The following is a 21,068-nucleotide window of genomic DNA, read 5'->3' on the forward strand; positions in this document are numbered from 1 at the left end:
GAGACAGCTGCAGTTATGGCTTGACTCTGGGGAATCTAGCCATAACAGTATATTAGCATGGATGTATAATTTATCTGTAGGCTACAAGGGTGGTCCGCACGCGTGGGCCGGTGCGTCTGAACGTCCCGGGCTGAATTTGTGTCCCAGTCCGCCCATGCTTTCGTATCTCTCTTCATACCCTCGCACTTCGCCTTGGCCATCACATTTTACACACACACAGACTCCAAAACCCACAACCCCTTGCGGCTGCTACTCTTGAAGTGACAGGCCAAGCCTGTAACACCTTCAATACAATTTCAAGCTAGTTTCAAAAATGTATTTGTAAAGTTGTGCTGTGTTTTGTACATTTCAGAATTAAATTGATGTGCAAACGGACCCCCCTCCAAGAATACACCACAAGTCCATGCAGGCACGACAGCGTTTCAGGTCAGCTGGACAGCAAGTTCGAATCCATGTTGGTTGTTCCAAAGGTCAGTATCATAATATTTAAATATTGATATGTAAGACACAAATACACATACATGTAACATGCGTATATATATCATTATATAATATTAAATATAATATTTTCAGGAATTGAAGTCAAACCAACTGGGTGTACTGTTGGGACACAAACACATGATGACACAAGTACTGTGGATGCTGGGATTCAGTGCAACCTGCAGCTAAACCTCCCTGAAAGGGACATAATTGATGAGGAAAAAGAGCTTGAAGCCGACAATAGCCAACATGAAGAGGATAATCAAAATGATCATCTTTATAGCCCATCAGACGTGGAATCTGATTCGTCAACTGATGAGTATTGTCTTGTCATGTTTTTTAAATGTTGCTACATTATCATTATGCAGGGTCGGATCCAGCCATTTATTGCAGACTTGATCATTTTACTCTTTGTCCATTTCACAGGGACAGTGACAACCAGGATGACAATGATCCTCTTATGAGTAAGCTTCTGCTTGTGTTCATGTCTTCCCTGATGTCACTATTCACCCATTGTCCGATGTGTAAAGAGAACTCGCCAGGTCGCCTTCGGAGAACAATGGGCACATTTGTGGAAATCGATCAAAACTGCAAACATTGTGGTTTTCAAAGGTAATATTTTTAAATGATGACCATGCGAAATATGTATTCGAGAATGATATTTGTGGCCATGATTGACAGGTGGTCCTATTCATGAGATACTCCTACAGGTTGTATAGTATGATAGAAAAATTGAATGAATATATTTTTCTCACAGGTCATGGCAGAATCAACCTTTAATTGATAAAACTCCTGCTGGAAATCTGCTGTTGTCAGTAGGAATTCTTTTTGCCACCAATAAAAGTGCTGAGGGTACTGAAGTCCATCAACTGCTACACCATCACAACAAGGACATTTCTGAATCATCAGAAGAAATTCCTTCAACCTGCAATCAAGACAGTCTGGACCAAGAATCGGAACAACATTGTGCAGAAACTGAAGGAGACTAACAAACACAAATAACTGGTGTTAGGAGGGGATGGACGCTGTGATAGCCCTGGTCACTGTGCCAAGTATGGATCCTATACCATACAAGACCTCACAATAAACAAGGTGTTGGATGTTCAATTAGTGCAGGTCAGTATTAGTGAATGTATCCTATGTTATGAATAGCCTCCTCCAAATACTTTATAGCCAAACACAGCTGAGAATATTTTCTATCGAACCCAAGACAATATAATTTCAGGAGTGTTTTTTTTTTGGCCGATGCATTTCAAGCTCAAAGCATTAACCATGTTCACAAATATGACCGCTGAAAATCAAATGCTCTATGATAGCCATCTTTATAAAATATTATGTGTGTTCTGAATGTATTTCCAGAGTAATGAAGTCCCTTCAAGTGTCCACATGGAAAAAGAGGGGCTTGTGCGATGTGTCCAGTTCTTGGAGAGTGAAAACCTCGTCATGAAGACAATTGTGACAGACAGACACACACAGATCAACAAATGGCTGAATGAAAACCAAGAACATGTGGACCATCGGTTCGACGTTTGGCACCCTGCAAAAAGTAGGTTAATTTTTTTAACTATAGTAGAATTAAAATTCTCCAATTTTATATTAAAAAAAAATAAAATAAAATAAAAAAATACTGAACTTTCTATTTTATAGACCTAAAACAAAAACTGGTAAAGCTTGCAAAGGACAAGCAATGTACCGATATTGGGGAATGGATACAATCCATTCTGAACCATTTGTACTGGTGTGCCGTATCAACTCCAGATGGAAATGGAGAAATTATTGCTGAAAAATGGCTGTCCCTCAACAACCACATTATAAACATTCACACCAAACATGGCAGAGTGTTCGAGAAATGTGCCCATGGTCGGCTGCCTGCAGCTCAGCACCGCAAGAAAAAATGGCTCAAAGCAGGTAATAATATTTTCTAGGACAATGGAACACTCATCAAATGTTGTGTTGGAATGTTTTTGTGTCTTCAGTAAAGAAAAATGATATGCAGTGAAGAACTAATATTTTTTCTATTATCGTATATCCTATATCCTATATCCTTTTTTGATTGTGTATTTTCAGATTCAGTGCCAGCACTAAAGCTGAATAAAGTTGTCAGCCAGAAAGCTTTTGTCAGAGATGTCAAGAAGATGTCACCTTCACAGCAAACCTACGGGGTGGAAGTATACCACAGTATAGTCAACCAGTTTGCCCCAAAGATGTATGCATACTCGTACACTGGCATATATTGCAGGTAAAGTATAATATGAATCTCATCAGAAAATACTAGAGACTTCAACTTTATTTGCTTATTTATCTATTTGCCAAGTTCTTCTTTTTGGGGGGTTTCCCCTCTCCTGTAGTGAGATCTATGGGTTTGTGTGCATGTAAATGGCCTGCAAATGCTAAAATCCCTATGAAATCTCTCTCTCTCTATCTCTCTCTATACAATAAATGTATTTATTTTGTAGGTTGATCCTAGCAGCACTGCACTACAATGAGAACTCTGGCAGGAAGCATGCCAAAACCAGTACAGGACAACTCCAATACACTGTGAAATTCCCCAAAGCAAAGAAAGGTGGTCATGTAGTTAGACGTGTGAATACAGCAGCTACATATGGTAAGAAAGTGAAAGTGAGAGAATAATAACATTAATTATACCGTTTTACCAAATTAATGAAAAACATTCAATCTTGGACAACATTATTGTGTAAATATTGAAAATTGAGCTATGTGAGAATGTAGTGTACAGTTTCAACTACAATGATTAATTATGCAAAGTGCCTCAGGGCATGCTATGCATAATTGGGGGACTAGAAAATATAGTATATAATTCTTGATTATAAAACATATTTTTTGCAGAGTATGTTACCGAACTCTTGACCGAGACTCTACGCTTGTGCGAAAACAATGTCGATGAGGAACCTTTCGATGTCTTAGATCCACTCAGCAGTCGATGGGAAAAAACAGACAAGAGAGAGGCTGTTGTGCTGTTTAGAAGCAGATGTAATCACTGAACTGACAATCAGTTTTGTTATTGACTCTAATCAAGTGCTGGATACTTGAACGACGTGTAGATGTCAGATGGAAACGTCGCCTGGATATTTTTAATGGCACATGATGGCAGTGGGATTCTGTGGCTCTTACCAAGTATTCCCCAGCAAAATCTCACTAGCTGGCGGTATGCCACATAGCGATACATTCTGTAAAATACAAGATCATAAATGTCAATGGTAATCACTTCAACCTTATTTGCTTATTTATCTATTTATTCTGTAACTTTGCCAGAGTGACCCAAAAATAATAACCCCCAAAAAATGACTTCCCAAAAATACATCAAATTTCTGAGCTCTACAAATTTGTGAACACAAGTAACTTACTCATTACGTGGCTGATCACCTGCTTGTTGTCTGTCCCTCTTTGAATAATGATGGTAGGCTGTCTGCAACACCCAAACATCCAGACAATTTGATTGGAATCCTGGGTGATCTATTACGCAGGTTATGTTTGCACCATCTCCCTCATATTCATTGAATTCCTCCATTTTGGCCACCATGACATCCTTTTCTTGGCAGCACTGGCACTCTTCAATTGTTTCCATGATTGTACATTTTTCACATGTACAGCTAAATGTACAAAAGATAGTTGAGAAATAATTGCATTTTTAGGAGGAGACCTACTTCTGTGGTGAGTTCTAAGCCTAGCAGAGTGTGATGCAGTTACCTGAGCCAAGTGTCTATGAATTATAATCAAATGTATACCAGTAAATGGTAAATGGACTGTACTTATATAGCTGCTATGTATTATTATTTATTTACTATATATGAACATCTCTATGAATTATAATCAAATGTATACCATTCTGTGTTCTGTTGCCTGAGCCAATGTGCCTGCTATGTATTATTATGTATTTACTATATATGAACATCTCTATGAATTATAATCAAATGTATACCAGTCTGTGTTCTGTTGCCTGAGCCAATGTGCCTGCTATGTATTATTATGTATTTACTATATATGAACATCTCTATGAATTATAATCAAATGTATACCAGTCTGTGTTCTGTTGCCTGAGCCAATGTGCCTGCTATGTATTATTATTTATTTACTATATATGAACATCTCTATGAATTATAATCACATGTATTCCAGTCTGTGTTCTGTTGCCTGAGCCAAGTGTGCCTGCTATTTATTATTATTTATTTACTATTTATTGAGAATCTCTATGAATTAAAGTCAAATGTATACCAGTCTGTATTCTGTTGCCGCACCGGATCTCCGCCAAATCCAGGATCATCGTCCCCATTTTCGCTCCCGTCTGTATCTCTACCGCTACTTGAATACTGTGGCTCAAACTGGTATGGTTCCACCACGTTAGACTCGCCCCCATGATCTGATTCCACCACACCGGCATCCTCTTCAATAAAATCCTCCTCTTCTTGAAAGTGCACCGAGTCTATTGACGACTCACTGTCACTCGATGCTGTCGAAATATCCGAGCCAGAGTCCGACATCAGCCATATAGTTAGTGTATTATTCAAAAAGTGTTCTACTCGTGACGTGCGTGACGTCACTAACCGGCGAAAGCTGTTTGGTCCGGAGCGGTCGTGTAACATCGGAAACGAGCATGGAAAGTTGTAATAAATCACGATTTATAAATACAGCGGGCATATTGTCATTAATGACAAATGATTTCCCATTAATAATAGTATATATTATCCTAATAAGAACAGTGTTGTCCTTCATTTCGTAAGCTCTTTAAGTATAGAAGGAATATGTCAACGTCAAAATACTTCATTACATGTAAAAGTCCTACATTTTTAAGTAAAAGTACAGAACAGCATTTATGAAATTTTTTATATTGTTGCATCAAGCTGCCTTTTAGACAAACACAGTTCTGATACACACAATAACTGTTTGTAATATATTGTATCATTTTTTACTTTGTGGTACCATAAACAGTTAGTCCACTAGTTTAATTTTTAGAGATGCATATCTTAAAAGTTGATCACGTGTTTTGGAGTATAACACCTTATTTCCTCTTTAAATGTAATGGAGTAAAAGTAAAAGGTATAGCATTACATTTAAATAAGTACAAGTATTTCAAAGTTGAACTTGGGTAAATGTACTTCCTACCACTGCTCATTTGCACACGATTGCACAAACTAACCACTTCCTGTAAAGCTTCAAAGTAAAAGTACTAACCCCCCCCCCCCCCACCCACCTTCTTCTTTGGTGGGAAGCTTTTGCTTTGAAGCAGCTTCGTACAGGAAGTATTGAGTTTGCATTAAGATGAACTGCATTACTTACTGCAGAGATAACCTCTATATATAATAGATCTAATAAACAGCTGCTCAGTGCTTTGTCATGGCGAGGAGTTGTCTTAAGCAGCGGCTGTACTTCATGATGTATGAGCTTTTAAGTAGGGCTGCGCCTTGATTATTTTCAGTAGAAGTAGATCTATTGATGCATTTTTAATCATTAAGTCAATACAACTACTGTGATATTTCCATCACCATTTCCAAGAAATACAATGTGTTCACATTTCTTGTTCAGTCTGGTCAGTAGTCCAACATTTTAAATAAATGACAATCTCGTTGTTTCTATGTAAAAATGTGTGGCGTTCTTGCTTCATAAAGTATTTTAACTTCAACACGGTCCAGATGTTATAGCCTTCTGTACTTTCTAATGATTTCTTACTTTTCATTACATTTTATAAAATATCCTCATTGTTCTAGTATCATAATGTCAATCACTCTAATGGCGATTTTCCACTACAGGACCTAGCACGGCTTAGCACAGCTTAGTTTGGCCTTGGTAGGCCAGGCTCACTTTATGCTGCGTTTCCATTACAGTTTAGTAACTGAGATAGTTACTATAGTAACGCAGTGTAGGCGGGGCGATCGGCTGTTCGGTGGGAGGAGCGTCATCTTCAATGCGAACCACAAAACCAAAACACTCGGAGCTCACAGCTCCTCATATCTGTTCAGAAACTAGACAAAAGTTAAACATGTACAAACCACAGACTGTCTGTGTCATGGCGAATACAATCGCTGGTTTATTTATGTCTGTAGGCCGTTGTTGTGAGTCTGGACGTAGCATACACAACGTTAGCTTAGCCTGGTCGATCCGATCTCCATTCAGAAAACACACGTTTTAAAAGGTTTTTCGCCTGCCGTCTTGTCTGCAGACCGGTATCAGCATGTTGTTACTTTGGCATCATTTTGAAACGTGTATTACAATTAAATCAAGGTAACATATGTGACCCGCTCTATCGAAATCAGTCGAAAATCGCAACGGCTCATTTAAAAAATAAACGTGGATTTGCGTAAAAAAACTATTTTTTCGGGATTCGGGTGTTTTGTTTGATTTTAAACAAAGTATTGGCTTTCAGAATATGAAACTTTTATTTCCAAACTCACACGATAAATATATTCTTTAAGCTTGAAAAGGGAAGATGACAGGCAATCTGCTCTTCCGCAGCGCCGCCCCCCCTCCCTCCGGCTGACATTATGAATGTAAGCGTAGAGTAATCATAAATAACACGGCAGGGTCCGTTACAGTTTGTTTTCATCTGATTTCAATTAAACAAAGTCTTGGCTTTCAGAATATTAAACTTGTGTCAGCAAATTCAGATGATAAATACAACTTTGAAGCTTGTAACGGCATAATTACAAGCGGAGAACGGAGTAACGTCACAGCAGGCATAACAACAGCCGGTGTTTCTCGTGAGGGTTTTCCCCGGGAACCAACCAACCACACACACACACACACACACACACACACACACACACACACACACACACACACACACACACACACACACACACACACACACACACACACACACACACACACACACACACACACACACACACACACACACACACACACACACACACACACACACACACACACACACACACACACACACACACACACACACACACACACACACACACACACACACACACACACACACACACACACACACACAAAAATATCTTCCCTCCGTAGTATTTTCATCATTTGCTCCGCTAATAATCAATCAGATGGATTCCAGAGAAGAGAAAACTTTGAAGGCCTTTTTCTCAAAATGATGACTCGGTGATAGTCATTATATAATGTGACATATTTCGCTTAATATTTGGAGTACAAAAACAATCTTTATATCATTAGAAAGCTAGGAATATCGTCTTTCCAGCAGTGTATACAACTCAAAATGTGTCTTCGGGTCAATGCGACTGAATTCGATAGAGCAGGTCACATATGTTCATTTTGTTGTAGTTGTAGCCCCCTTGCCAGCGATTCTCTCTGACCATTCAGCAGTCGAGAGTGTTTACGGCACTAGTTTAGCATATTCAGCCCGGTGGTTGGCCCGGTAAGAACCTCGATTTTGGAGGGCCAGAAAAAAGGTGACCCTGAGCCGGAACTACCTCTAGTGGAAAAGCAAAGAAAAGCGGGGCTGGTGAGGCCCGGCCCACTTAAACCATGCTACAGTGGAAAAGCGCCATTAGGTAACAGAGTTCAACAGCATTAATTATACTTCATGAGTCCGCGTTTAGCTATTTTGTTCCAAGCTGCTGAAAGAACCTGAGGATCAGAGCAGCTGAAACTTGTTGAAATCTTAAAAAAAAAAAAAAAAAGATTAAAAGCATTTTTTTACCTTATTTAAGTTGTAAAACGTTATTCTATTTTAACATGTTATTACTTTGTTTGAATTCAAATTACATTTTTTATTTTAATATTACTTAATTTGTGCTAATCATATTTCAATTCAGTTTCATTTTAGTTCATTTATCTTGTTTTCTTATCTTAAGCTGCTTTATTATTACGGTCATTACAGTTTTTAAACATTCTTTTAGCATTTGTATTGTTTTTTTGGTTCATTGGTCTAACATTTGAAGAATTGTCTTTTCTGTTGCTTTTCACAGCTTACACCCATTGACTTATTTCAGCTTGTCAATCATCTGTGAAGCACTTTGAACGGCATAAAACCATTTATGGCACCTCTTTACTGAACTTAACATGTTTTATCTTGCACTTTTATAGCTGACTCACCTGACAAACAATACAAATAAAATCCCCCCCAGAATAATAACACAGTTTCCTTCCGAGAGTAGGCTAGTTTTACTACTTCACATTTTTCATTTCTGTAAAATGTGTTTTAACAGGTACTGAAACAGCAGCATGACTCCGCAAGATAGTTTAGCTTTTGTGGCTAAATATCCACTAAAAGAATGTAAATTATACCTTAAGGAGATGGATAATTATGCTTTGTGATTTTTAATTCTCTCCATAATGAGGAGACAGAGGAGAATGTAGCTTAATACAGGTTTACAATGCGTCTTTCAATAAGAACTGAATGAAATGAAGTCCAGCTTATTGTTCAAACTGAGATGGGGCGAGGCACATGTGGAGAGTTTCCCTCTGGAATCATTGTTGCTTTAAATTCTGCACAAACAAAGGCAATTAAAAGCTGACAAAGAAGTTCTCATAGTGATCAAACTACTAGATTTGTCCACAGCCTTGGTCAAATTATCACTAACAAAGTGGAGAATAAAATCCAAATTTTTCCCAATTTTCCGAAAATAGAATCAACAGCTGAAAATGGTAAATAACATTTTAGAATATAATGAAAATGCCGGTCCACATTTCCTTGAGCCTAAATGAATGTCTTCACATCCAAAGATATTCAGTTTACAATAATATAACAGAAAAATACATCATATCACAATTGATAAACTGAGACTATGTTATGTTTGCCTCTTTTAGTTTTAGCTAAAACAAATTTAAACACCAAACATTCTCTGGTTTGAGCTTCTTTTCTTCATTTAAATCAAATACATTGACTGTTGGTGGACAAATACGACTTAAAGACGTCATCTTAAGGCGCTGACACACCAAACTGACACCAAATAATTATTTTTTGCCGGTCAACATGTCCGTTTAAGTTTAAATCTTCCGGACAATATGATAAAAGTGCCGGTCAAAGGTCTTCTTTGTTATTTATTGAGCTTTAAAACAAATTGATATGATTCAATATTAAAACAACTAATTATAGTAGATTAACTATTCAAAAGTGTACAGTAACTTATATTTACACGGGAATAATAAACAGAGCGCACTCTCCCTCTCATGACAGCCCATCAGTATCATGCAGCTCGCGGATCAGTAATGAGTGACCCGACAGTAAAAATAAACATATCTATAACTAATGTAGGTAGTTTGAGAGGTAATTAAAAGCCAAAAACACACCGTAAAGACTTCAGCCGACGGCCAAGTAGCACGTACGCACTGCGCATGCGTGAGTCGCAATAACTCTCCTTACCAGCAGGCGGCGGTAGTGTGTATTCGTCATTCAAAAGAGGCAACAACTGGAAGACAGACTGCGTTATATATACAAACAACAAATAGCTACATGCTACAGCTCGAGCCAAGCAGCACAGCAAGCCCCCAGGAAGTGCGCCGGACTCTGAGGAAAATATTTGTTGTGGCCAAACGGCGTTACTACACTTCCGTATCAGTCGCTGGGCCCGGAAATACTTTTTCCCATTGACTAACATTGGGAAAGAGACGTCTGTAAATCATTGGATGATTAACTAAATAAACTACCCAGTATGAACATTTGTATAGCCCATTTGGTCCTCAAGTTGTAAAATGTGCTAATAACGTTATTCTGAAAGTTATTTTCCTCGGCATTATGAACGCGGATCTAACCCACGGGACCGTGCCCCGGTACGTTCATGTGACATGTTCAGTACTACATGAGTTTTACCTTTACCTATGGATGCACAATAAGAATGGATTATATGATTAAATGAATACTTTGATGACGTTTTGATCTCAAAAGTTGGGCCATTCGCTTCATGCGCCAATGAGCCTCCCACGCTGTATCCAGTTCTTATTATACATCCATGCAGCACAGGGATGATCTATGCCAATATTTTAACAGTATCGGTGCAGTGCCTTTTCAGTGGGGCAAATATGTGTGCATACCCTGCTATTTGTGCTTATTCTTTTAATCACACAGCGTTAATACAAATTTAAAAAAATGCCTACATAACTGTCAGTTGCAGCCGTAGCATTATTATTGGTTTAACTACTAAGAGTATATTTTAAAACATTTTTAAATGACCATCTTGAGCAGCTACAACATTAAAATACTTCTAAGCAGATTGTGGACGGCTGTGGCTCAGTGATAGTGTGCTGGACTTCAAATCAGGGGATAGCAAGTTTGAGTCCCACTGCAGTCAGCATGTCGTTGTGTCCCTGGGCAAGACACTTCCACCCCAAATTGCTCCTGTGGGGATTGTCCACAGTACTGAATCCATGTAAGTCGCTTTGGATAAAAGCGTCTAACAAATGATATGTAATTTAAAGGGGAACTATCATGCAAAATGCACTTTTGTACGTCTTTTATACATGAATATGTGTCCCCGGTGTGTCAGGGAACTCACCAAGTGTCAGAAAACACAACCTTCTCTCTTTTCCTCCATACCCAAATCTCTAAAAACGGGGCTGCAACGGATCTGATACAGACTGATCCAGATTTTAAATATCTCTGAAGTCAGAAACGGGGTGCTCCGCCTATATGGGCAACTCTCCATCTATCAGGGGAATGAGAGGTTGCGTGGCATGTTAACAGCATGGTAACATAACGCTCGTGCCTCGCCCCCCTCCTTTGCAGGGGGGCGTGGTCAGCTGCAGCTCATTTGCCACAGAATCAGCCCCTGCAAAAACAGGGCTGGAATAGAGCAAATAGAGTGAAATGAGGCATGGCTAAAATGCATGATCTGTTTGGTATTTAGAAAAAGAAAATTCACAGACATGTTTTATATATGTATGGCCCTACAATATATTATTCAAATATAGCATGATAGGTCCATTTTAATGTAATGTGGACAGTAACAAAGTACATTTACTTAAGTACTGTACTGCTCCACTCCCATTCCCATTCGCTAAGCTGAACAGTGTTTCGCTAAGCTGAACAGCCAATCAGAGTGATTTATTTTGCCGATACCGCGGGACACACCAATCTGAGTAGGGCGACAGGACGCTCATCAACGGCCAGACATCTAACGACGGCCGAAATCGGCTTGGTGTGTCAGGGCCTTTACACTCTGGGAACGTTGGAAATGTTTCAGTATCGGGTGATAAATCCATGAAAAATGTTTCTTTTTCATTTAAAAATGCATGAGAGCTGCAACTATAAGTCAGTACATTTTGTTTGAGTATGAATTTGGTCTATTACGTTGTATTCCGACTTATTCTGCACATTTTATATTGTTTATTGCCTTGTTAACAAGCTGCTAAAACAATGTTCCAATTTGGTATAAGTAAAGTATATGCATATCTAATTTGATGACTGGGTTTACTGAGCATTAATAAACCAAATGAATATAGGTTTTCCACAATTTCCAGCAGTCTTTCCCTGAGAGCAGTTTCCCCTTTTTGTCCCCAAAATGGCGTATGTACTCGGATTAATCTCATGTGGAGTTTGTCTTTATTTAATCTGCAGCTTGGTTTACATGCAGCTTCCTGTGTGTTTACACCCTGGAAGTGATGATAGCACTCGATCCCTCACAAGCAGCTAATGCTCAACGTTAGTGGGTGTTTACACGGCTCCAACAATAAATCGAGCACACCTCGAGAGGTTTCATCCGTCTGAAAGCCAATACTGTCCCTGCTGCTGCCGGCCAGAAAACCTGCAGCTTTGATTTCACTGCAAGACGAAGTGTGAGGAGCCCCAGGTAGTTTTTGGAGGAGAGCAAAACCCAAAATAATGGAGGCAGTCCATCTTATTCCAGAGGCTGCAACATGTTTACTGTGCAAGTAAACTGGTTGCCTTTCAATTCAAGAGCTTTTAACGGAAAATAGATATTCTCTTCCCTACCACTCTAAAGACTCTATGCCAGTGGCGAGCTGTCAGGGCCCTCTAGGCCCTCTCTGAGGGCAGGGGCGGCGGGTACTGTAGGCTAGGGAAGGCTAAGCCTTCCCAAATATTTGTGTCACTTCATCCGGGTAAAATAAAAATATAATGTATAATGTTTGTGTCTTTGACATTAGCGCTGCTATGCAGCCACCTGTGCCTTGTACTACGAAGCCAGTTCAACATACCCTGGATATGTTTGAGTTATCTTAACTAACCCTAACAAACGAGATCTCGCTAAGCGGTCCTACTGTACGACGCTGGTTATCAATTCGGTAAATCAAGCCAGGGTTTCTCTCTCCAGCTGTGAGCGCGTTCACGTGAAATGGGCGGGGTTAGCAACATTTGACCAATCACAAATAGGGACAGCGCAGCGTCATACTTCATTAATGAAAAGTAAACTAATATTCGACAAATATGAACTTTAAGCATCCATGACTTAAACATATAATCCAGGATACAAGCCACATAGTTGCACCTGCAAGGTGAATATAGAACAACTGGTTAAAAAATAACTACAGAGTGTTTGAAAGCGTACAACAGTTTTGTGATATCACTGCCATCTAAGGCACGAGTTGATCTGACTTTAAATTACATTTGAGTTGAGTGTTTAGTCAACTTAATGTGTTGCTTAAAATAATACTTCTGCATACAGTATGTGACAATGTAGGTGATGCACGGCCACATACGGCTCGAGAAGCTGACTCAGAAAAGGAAATGTGATATATTATATTATATGAATGATAAAGTGCGACACGTCGGCATCTTCTCTGCATACGGCAGTTTAAACTGTATTTCCTTTATCCTGTGATATGACTTGATAGATTTAAACTCCGCACACTGAGCTCTGATTGGTCAGCAGGCGGTGCTTTGACTGAGTTGATCTCTTTCATAGATGCGCAGGAGGTGGGCAGCGTCAGATAAAAAGTTATTTAGCCTTCCCAAACCTGAGCCTCACGCGCCGCCTATGTCTGAGGGCCTAAGATATTCTAAAAAATAATATTTGAAAACATTAAAAAAAAAAACATTTAAAGAAAAAAAAAAATTTGTTATGTTTTTTTAGTTACATTTTTCATTAGTTTTACCAAATTAAACTGATTTAAAAAATTGTATTTTCAAAATAACATTTCCAAAGAAATAAATCCTTCGAATCTGCCTGTTCAGTTTTGTTGGAATGTGAAGGGTTAAATGCCGTCTCTGCGAGTTATGTGAAGACGGGAGAGCTTGTTGGTCCCACATTCACAGAGGGCCCGCTATAGTAACTTAACGAGAGAGTAATGTCAAATGACAGTACAATTGACCAATCATATCTTCCCTAAATGGTTGGGCTGTATTTTCGCTGACTTTATGACAAGTTCCGCCCGCTGTGAAGTTTATGCATGTGTGTTATAGAGGTGCAGTGACACGTCCTAAAATCCAGAGGTAAGCTGCGCTCGGGGTCCCTCGACACAAAAGCAATGGGATTTCTCCATAGGGTTTTGGAAAATAGCTCGAAATATGGTCTGTGGAAAACGAACCTGTTAGATCAGGGGTGCCCAACCTTTTTAGAACCGAGAGCTACTTTTAAAGTTGCCAGTCTGCCGAGATCTACCAGTCCAAATAGAGAGGCGTAGCCATTACTGAAAGCCAACTACCAGGTAAATACACACTTCTACTTGTATAAAACTGACCTTCGTAAGATTAATACTTCATAAAATACTGCAGATCCTTTATCTTACCTCTTTCTAATCTACAAACATACAAGTATTTAACTGAAGTTACACAACAGTGTTGTTGATACAGAGTTGGAGTTTATTCACACGTCACATACTACAGTGGATAATGTTTTCAAGAAACATTGAACAGTGCTGCGGCCTGCCACATATGACACAGGGGAAAAAGAAAATACTCTGAACCCTTTCTTTGCCATTATATAAAAATAGTGTTGCTACAAAAGTATAAATTAGGCTTACTAATAAGACAACTCAGATCAGAAGCTACATAGGAATCTGCTGTCAAAGTGCAATAAAAAAGACAAAATGAATAGAATCAAACCCTTTTTGTGTTGCATTTTAGTCTAAAAAGAAATGCCTTTAAAATAGGATGCAAGCAACACTAGTTTCTTAACCTCCATTGATAATAGACTATAATCAATTTAAACAGAACAGATCTTAATGTTTGCATTCTTATACCATTTTGTTCAATAATCATAATGAATAAGTTCAAACAAACTCAAACGTACAGCTGATTAATAACGGTATCTAACCTGAGTTTTTATTATATCAAAAACCTGTTGAAATGCTACTGTTATTTTTACTGTCCCCCAAAAGCGCGTCGGCAGCCTCCAGGAATGCTTCTTTCACAACTTCGCCGTCTTTGAAAGACTTCATGTGTTTCGCAAGAACGTGACTGACACGATAAGATGCTATGGTAGCAGCCTTGCTCTTGTTGTTGGGCCTGGTGAAAATGGACTGCTTTGCATTTAGCTGTCCTTTCAGGTCCCTCCCCTTTTGGGAGCGTAGGGCAGAATTAGGAGGGAATTCCGTCTCGTAGAGTTTTTGCACTGTTTTAAAATGCCGCTCCTAAATTACCCTTCTTCGATAAAGCCACTGCAAATGAGACAGATGGACTTTGAATTGGAATAGATACAAAAATAATCATCCTCCCACTCGGAGTGAAAATGATATATTTTGGGCTTTTTTGCTTCTGCCATAATTGCGGTCTTGTGTGTGTGCGGGCCGTCACTCCTGTTGACACGGACAACGTCAGCGAACTAGTGCCCACTGCCCATCAGCCACGCCCCGACACATGGGGTCACACCGGCCAATCACAAAGCTTTAATGCATTAAAGTGCATTATTCTGGCACAGGAAGATTGTGTTATAGGACATTAAAGATAAAACAGAATATTGTTGTTCTATTTTTTAGACACATCTCGCGATCGACTCGGAATCTCCCCACGATCGACTGGTAGGGCACTCCTGTGTTAGATGAATGCACGTTTTGTTCAGCCGGATAATATCCACATGTCTACCCTACTTTTATTATTTTCGAATCATAAATCTAAATCAATAGATTAATGATTGATAGATTTATGATTAGCATAAATTCGTTCATGATGGCTCATGTCAGTGATAGTGATGACATTGTTGCAAAATGATTAACCGAGTCACTTTCAAGATTGAGTTACAATGATAAATTGGAGTGGCAAAGGATCAGCTGCATGACCCCGACATCAAGTGCTTCATCCAAAAGGACAGGAGGATGGACATTGTGTTTGATCATCAATGGTAGGCCTAAGTCATTTTCAATGTGGGCCGCCGTGCCGACTTAATTCATTTGTAATTGTTGCTTGGCTGGGGGTGCCCTGTCATGATAGGTGTTTATATAAATGGTGTTTTGTGTGGTAGAGGGTCGCTGTCATTGATGCGTTTTGCACCCCGGGCCGTTGTTTTGATATTCCGCTGAAGTATACGCAGTGACGTAATAACTCTTCTTTTTTTTCGAGGGAAGGGGGGGGGGGGGGGGGGGCGCAGAGGGCCTAGGTATAAAAGTCACGGCTCGCTACTGCTCTATGAATTACATTTTCAAAAAATAGAACAACTGTGGCAATATGGAAACAAACTGGAATTTAAAGGGTTATATTTTTGAAGTTATTATCAGGACTGATGCTGGTTAAAGGGGTACAAATATGATTTGATATCTTTATGGCCCGCAGGGACCGCTTTGTTCAAAGAGTGGCACCAAATAAATTAATGTTTAAGGTTGCAAATGTTTCCCTTTTGCCGATTCATCTGCTCATTATTTTATTCATTCATTAATTGATTGTTTGGTTTATTACATTGCTGCAAAGTCTTATTAAGAAATGTTCCCATGTTTTACCAAAAGTGACCATAGTCCACACTTTATATAAGTATTGCCGGTTCTGTACAACTCTCCGAATATTGGGCACTTTTCTACACAAGCCAGCTCTCTTAGTTACTGCATCGCTTTGCACTTTTCATAACAATATTGCACATATTTTTATTTGATTATTCTGAGAGTGTTGTCATAGTATACTATACTTCTTTGGTATATTCAGATTTCATTTAAATAATTTTCTATGTCTCAACGTTCATTGTTTTAATTGTTTGGTTGTTGTTCTTACTTTGTATCTTCTTGCATACACTAACTATATCAAGGCAAATACCTCTAATGTGTAAACTACTTATAATGTAAAACCGGTTCTGATTTATTCGGATCTGTAAGAATGTGACCTGAATGATAATCTCTGGATCTGTCAGGAGTTTGGTGAGCTGCCATTTTGTATCAGCAGCGTTTTTGTTCATAGACTCTCCACATAATGAAACAATGCAGACTTGTTTCAACTAAGTGCATTCTACTTAAAAATAGCTACGTTTTTTCACACGTTTTTGTTGAATCACGTCATTAAAAGATATAATATGAGAGAAAAAAAAAGATAGCATCATGTTTTCTTAACAATTACAGGAGACTATGTTTCATTTAAAACGTTTCTACATTCCAAGGTCAAATGGTGAAGAGTTCCAGTTCAGTTATTTAAGAGCTTTAAGTTATTGGATAAAGGTCAGAGTGAGATTTAGCAAAAACATTGCATTTGTTTTTGTATAAAGTACAAATAACAGATACGTTCAATATATTATCTCGTGAACATTTCTGAAAAATATATAAATATCCAAGAGGATGTATCTAAATGTCTTAAAATGACAAACAATGTAAAATCTTGAATGTGAGAAAAGTTTACTATCATAGAAGACATTTGAGAAGCTAAAAGCAAACATTTGTCCTTGATAATCTACTCAAATTGACACGTTCCTATTAACTGTTGGACACATTTTCCTTCACATTAGGCGAAACATTCCAAACGTCATTATGCCCCTTTACTTTATGTAATTATTAAAAAGATGAGAAAACCAAATGCACACAAACATGACGCTCCTGTGTTTGTTTTTCAGCCCTAGAAGAAAAGCCTGTTGCATGATAACGATAATAGGATGATTTTGATGATATGAAATCTATCATGCAGTCTTTGTAATCCCCGGTTTAGAGGCGAGAAAAGACTGCATTACAACGGCTTCACATGAAACACTATATGCAGCCTCACAGCTGCAACATAAAAGACGGAGATATTAAACAAATGTATCTCCTTGACAATCTGAAAGAAATCATTGCTTTTTAGATTTCTAGCTTTCTTTCTTATTTGCTTGGCAACTGACAAACTTGGTCACAAGTTAACAACAAATCTGCCTTTTCAATTGTTCGGCTATAATGATTTTCAAGCGCCAGAGGTGACAAATATATTGTTATTAACCACATTTTGGGGGTTTTGGAAACTTTTATTGAAGTTTTTCACAGTTTTATAGCCAATCAATGAACACATACAGAAGATATATGGCAAATCCATGACGATTTGGTACAACGTAATATTCAATTATGTATATGATATGATATATTCAAGTATATCTTTTTAAATAAATGAACATTTTGAAGTTATGATCAGGACTGATGTTGCTTTAAGGGATACAAATATTATTGTATCTTTTTATGGAACACAGGGACAACTTTTTTCAAAATGTGAAAATGAAATAATGTTTTACGCTGCACATTATGTTTCCTTATTGCCGATGTATCTGCTTATTATTTTCTCTTTTGGTTAATGTATTGTTTGCTTTATTAAATGTCTGCAAAGTTTGAAAATGTTCACACAACCAAAACAAATAATACATTTTGTAAAGAAGAGAAAAGTGGCAAATACTCAAAGCTAAAACCACAGCTGGTTTGGAGTTTTTTGCCCCAGAAAATGACTTATTTTTCAATCCCTAATAAATGAATGGATAAGTGGCTGCAGCTCTAATGTTAAATGAAGCCAGGAAGCACAGTGTGACAGATTTCTGATGGTAAGTGAATAAAAATAAAGCCGGCCTGGCTCACATTCACCATATGCACATGAAATAAAAGGCCTAGTGTAGTGTTTAAGTTCAGGGTGTATCCGGCGCTGCAGCTGCTTTCCATTTACTCAGGATAAATGAAGATCTACAAGAGAAATCCCTCTTTCTCTGCACCAACAGACTGTTTCAAAAAACTCACCCAGCTTTCCTGCTGCACTAAATGCAGAATATTCTAAAATTCTCACTCCTGTGTTGATCATCCACAACCCCCACCTCCCCGAACACACCCTCCCCCACCAGATACCCATAACCCACCACAGGCAGAACCTCCTCCCTCCCACCCTCCCCCACCCGCTGCTCTGCAGACCAGCTGCAGCAATAGGATCAATTTTTAGAAAGACACTGAATAAATGTCACAGCAGAAAATATGTATATCAGCTTTGCACGCAGACATGCAAACCAGTTAGGCACCATTAAGACTAAGCAGTGCAGCCATAACAAAATGCAGAGACGTGATTTTGAATGACGTCACTGTGGCGGAGTGTCACAGAGTCACTTTAAAAAGGCCCATTGGGAAAACCGTAGGATACCGAATAACACTCGGGAAAAACAACATGGAGCGAGCAAGGCTCACGATCACTTATAGAGACTCTCTGAGCCCCTATGGCAACGTGGGGTTTTCATTCAAATAAATATTATACGCTGATACAACCTAAGAGAGACTACGGCTAAATTACACAAGGTCACTGTTGAATGTCAAACTCACTCAATATCCTGCTACAGGAACTGAAACTGAAAGAAGCACAGGAGGATTTAATACAGCTAAATATGATAAATATTAAATATTATAGACGCAGAGTCCCTGTGGGCTGTTCTAACGATGCAATGTGAATAAAGCACACACTCAAGTCACGATATAAACCCTAAATAGCACGATTAGAAGAAGGCAGTGTTAGAGAAAGTCATTAAACATGCTGCAAGTCCCTATAGGAATACAATACATATATGTTTTCATTCAATATTCACTGTAATCTCAGTGTAGCCTCAGAGGAATATTTCAACTATGGAAATCTCCTGAGGCCTGGACAAAAATAGATTTTTATATTTGTAATACTTTTTTTTTATATGATTCAAAAATCAGGATGTAAAATCATATGGCAAAGATGTTTTGCTATTAGCAGGTAGTACATCGCTTAAAGTATATATATATATATATGTATATATATATATATATATATACACACAATGCACAAATTGGTGTTAATGACAGAACATATTGTTATCTTGTAAATACCGGAAACAAATCTAAAATTAAATAAAACCTGCTCTGTTGCCTTTCTTGTAAGGGAAATGGTTGAAAAGCTTATAATAAACATACACTAGGACTCTCATAAATAACTTATGTATAGTACTTTGTGTTTCTGTCCCTTTAGTTCAGTGGTGTATCGAGAGTATTCTAATGTATTCCGTTACAGTGTCTACATACATGTCTTTTCTACTGGGAATGTAATTCTTGTATATGGAGTGTCAAAATGGTGCTCTGACTAAACTAATTCCCGACTTGGGATAAATATGGGATAAATAAAGTATACACATCAACCTAACTATCCATCTAAACAAAACGTCCTTATGGAAAGAAGTAACACAACAAATCTCTCTATACATGTTCTTCCCTCACTGCCTTCAAATGGGTTTTCCTGCATTCCCCCCCATTTTGCAAAGTCAGAAGTCTTGGTCCCACCCCCTGTGCGTTACATCACTAAAAAGACCAGGATGTGCTTTCTGCAGCACATCAGGGCTCACAGTGTAAGAACATACTGTATGCAGGGAATTATGGGATGTATTTGACTGATAAATAAGAGATTAGGTGAGATAAAAGACCCACAGAGTAACAGAGACACAATCGAACACTATAAAAAATGTATATTGAGTCACATAGACACCAATAGCTCCAAAGTATTATTATTACATTTGATTAAAAACAGCATCAGTTATAGCCACTAGAGGTCTATGCATGTATATGAACAAGGGTGTGTACGTTTGTACAAATGTATATTTGTGAAATCATCCCTCGCTTTTATTCGACCAGTGTCAAACAATACTTGGGTCATTGCTTCATAATCAGCTTTACTTTAACTCTAAATATATTACTGCTTACATTTTACTTTTCATTTTATTACATTTGTTGATATTTCAGTAAATGTTTAGCTTTTTTTTGTTTTCTCTGTTGTGATTGTGATTTTTTGATTCTACAAATGTATATGATACCCTATATTAATATTCTAACAATCTATTTAAGGACAAATGATAGTGTACTTTTGGGGACATAATAAAACAAGACAGTATTGGCCTCTGGAGAAGCTTTAGTGGCATTCAAGGAAATATGTCAAACTAGGAAATAAATCTAATTAAATTCTCTTTTGAACTCAATACAAAAACTATTATGGATATTTTTAAGATAGATATAATATTGTGAAGTTAGATAAAGTCACCATTGATTCCTGTGAGGAGAACTAAAGGTTTAGTTCTGAACTATTATAAGAAGGAATATAATGAAGTACGAATGAGATGGACATCAGAGGAATAAAAAGAGAACATGAATCCAGTTTCTCTGACAAAGAAGGAAGATGAACGGCATAGGAAGAGATCCATTAAGCTCAACAGACGCATAAGTCATGATATTAAAGAGTTATTATATAGGATGATATGTATTATATATATTAAGGCGCAGTACATTAGTAGAGTATAATGTGAAACCAAGTATTGACATAAAACTCAGACACATTT

At 38.1% G+C, this 21,068-nt stretch overlaps 2 protein-coding genes across 2 annotated transcripts in view; one reads left to right on the plus strand and one right to left on the minus strand.

Annotated features, from left to right (window-relative positions):
* Positions 1-21,068, minus strand: part of LOC307017925 (uncharacterized protein) — a 49,087-nt gene that overhangs the window by 24,686 nt on the left and 3,333 nt on the right. The gene's annotated exons all lie outside the window — the stretch shown is intronic.
* LOC307018363 (uncharacterized protein) lies at positions 1,988-3,524 on the plus strand (the record flags this gene model as incomplete). Its single annotated transcript, XM_079648594.1, has 5 exons — positions 1,988-2,000; positions 2,239-2,388; positions 2,548-2,719; positions 2,937-3,085; positions 3,328-3,524. The coding sequence occupies 5 exons, from the start codon at positions 1,988-1,990 to the stop codon at positions 3,480-3,482; spliced, it is 639 nt and encodes a 212-aa protein (XP_079504720.1). The 3' UTR covers positions 3,483-3,524.

Source organism: Notothenia rossii, assembly GCF_949606895.1.
Source record: "Notothenia rossii genome assembly, chromosome: 9".
In the NCBI taxonomy this organism is placed as follows: Eukaryota; Metazoa; Chordata; class Actinopteri; order Perciformes; family Nototheniidae; genus Notothenia; species Notothenia rossii.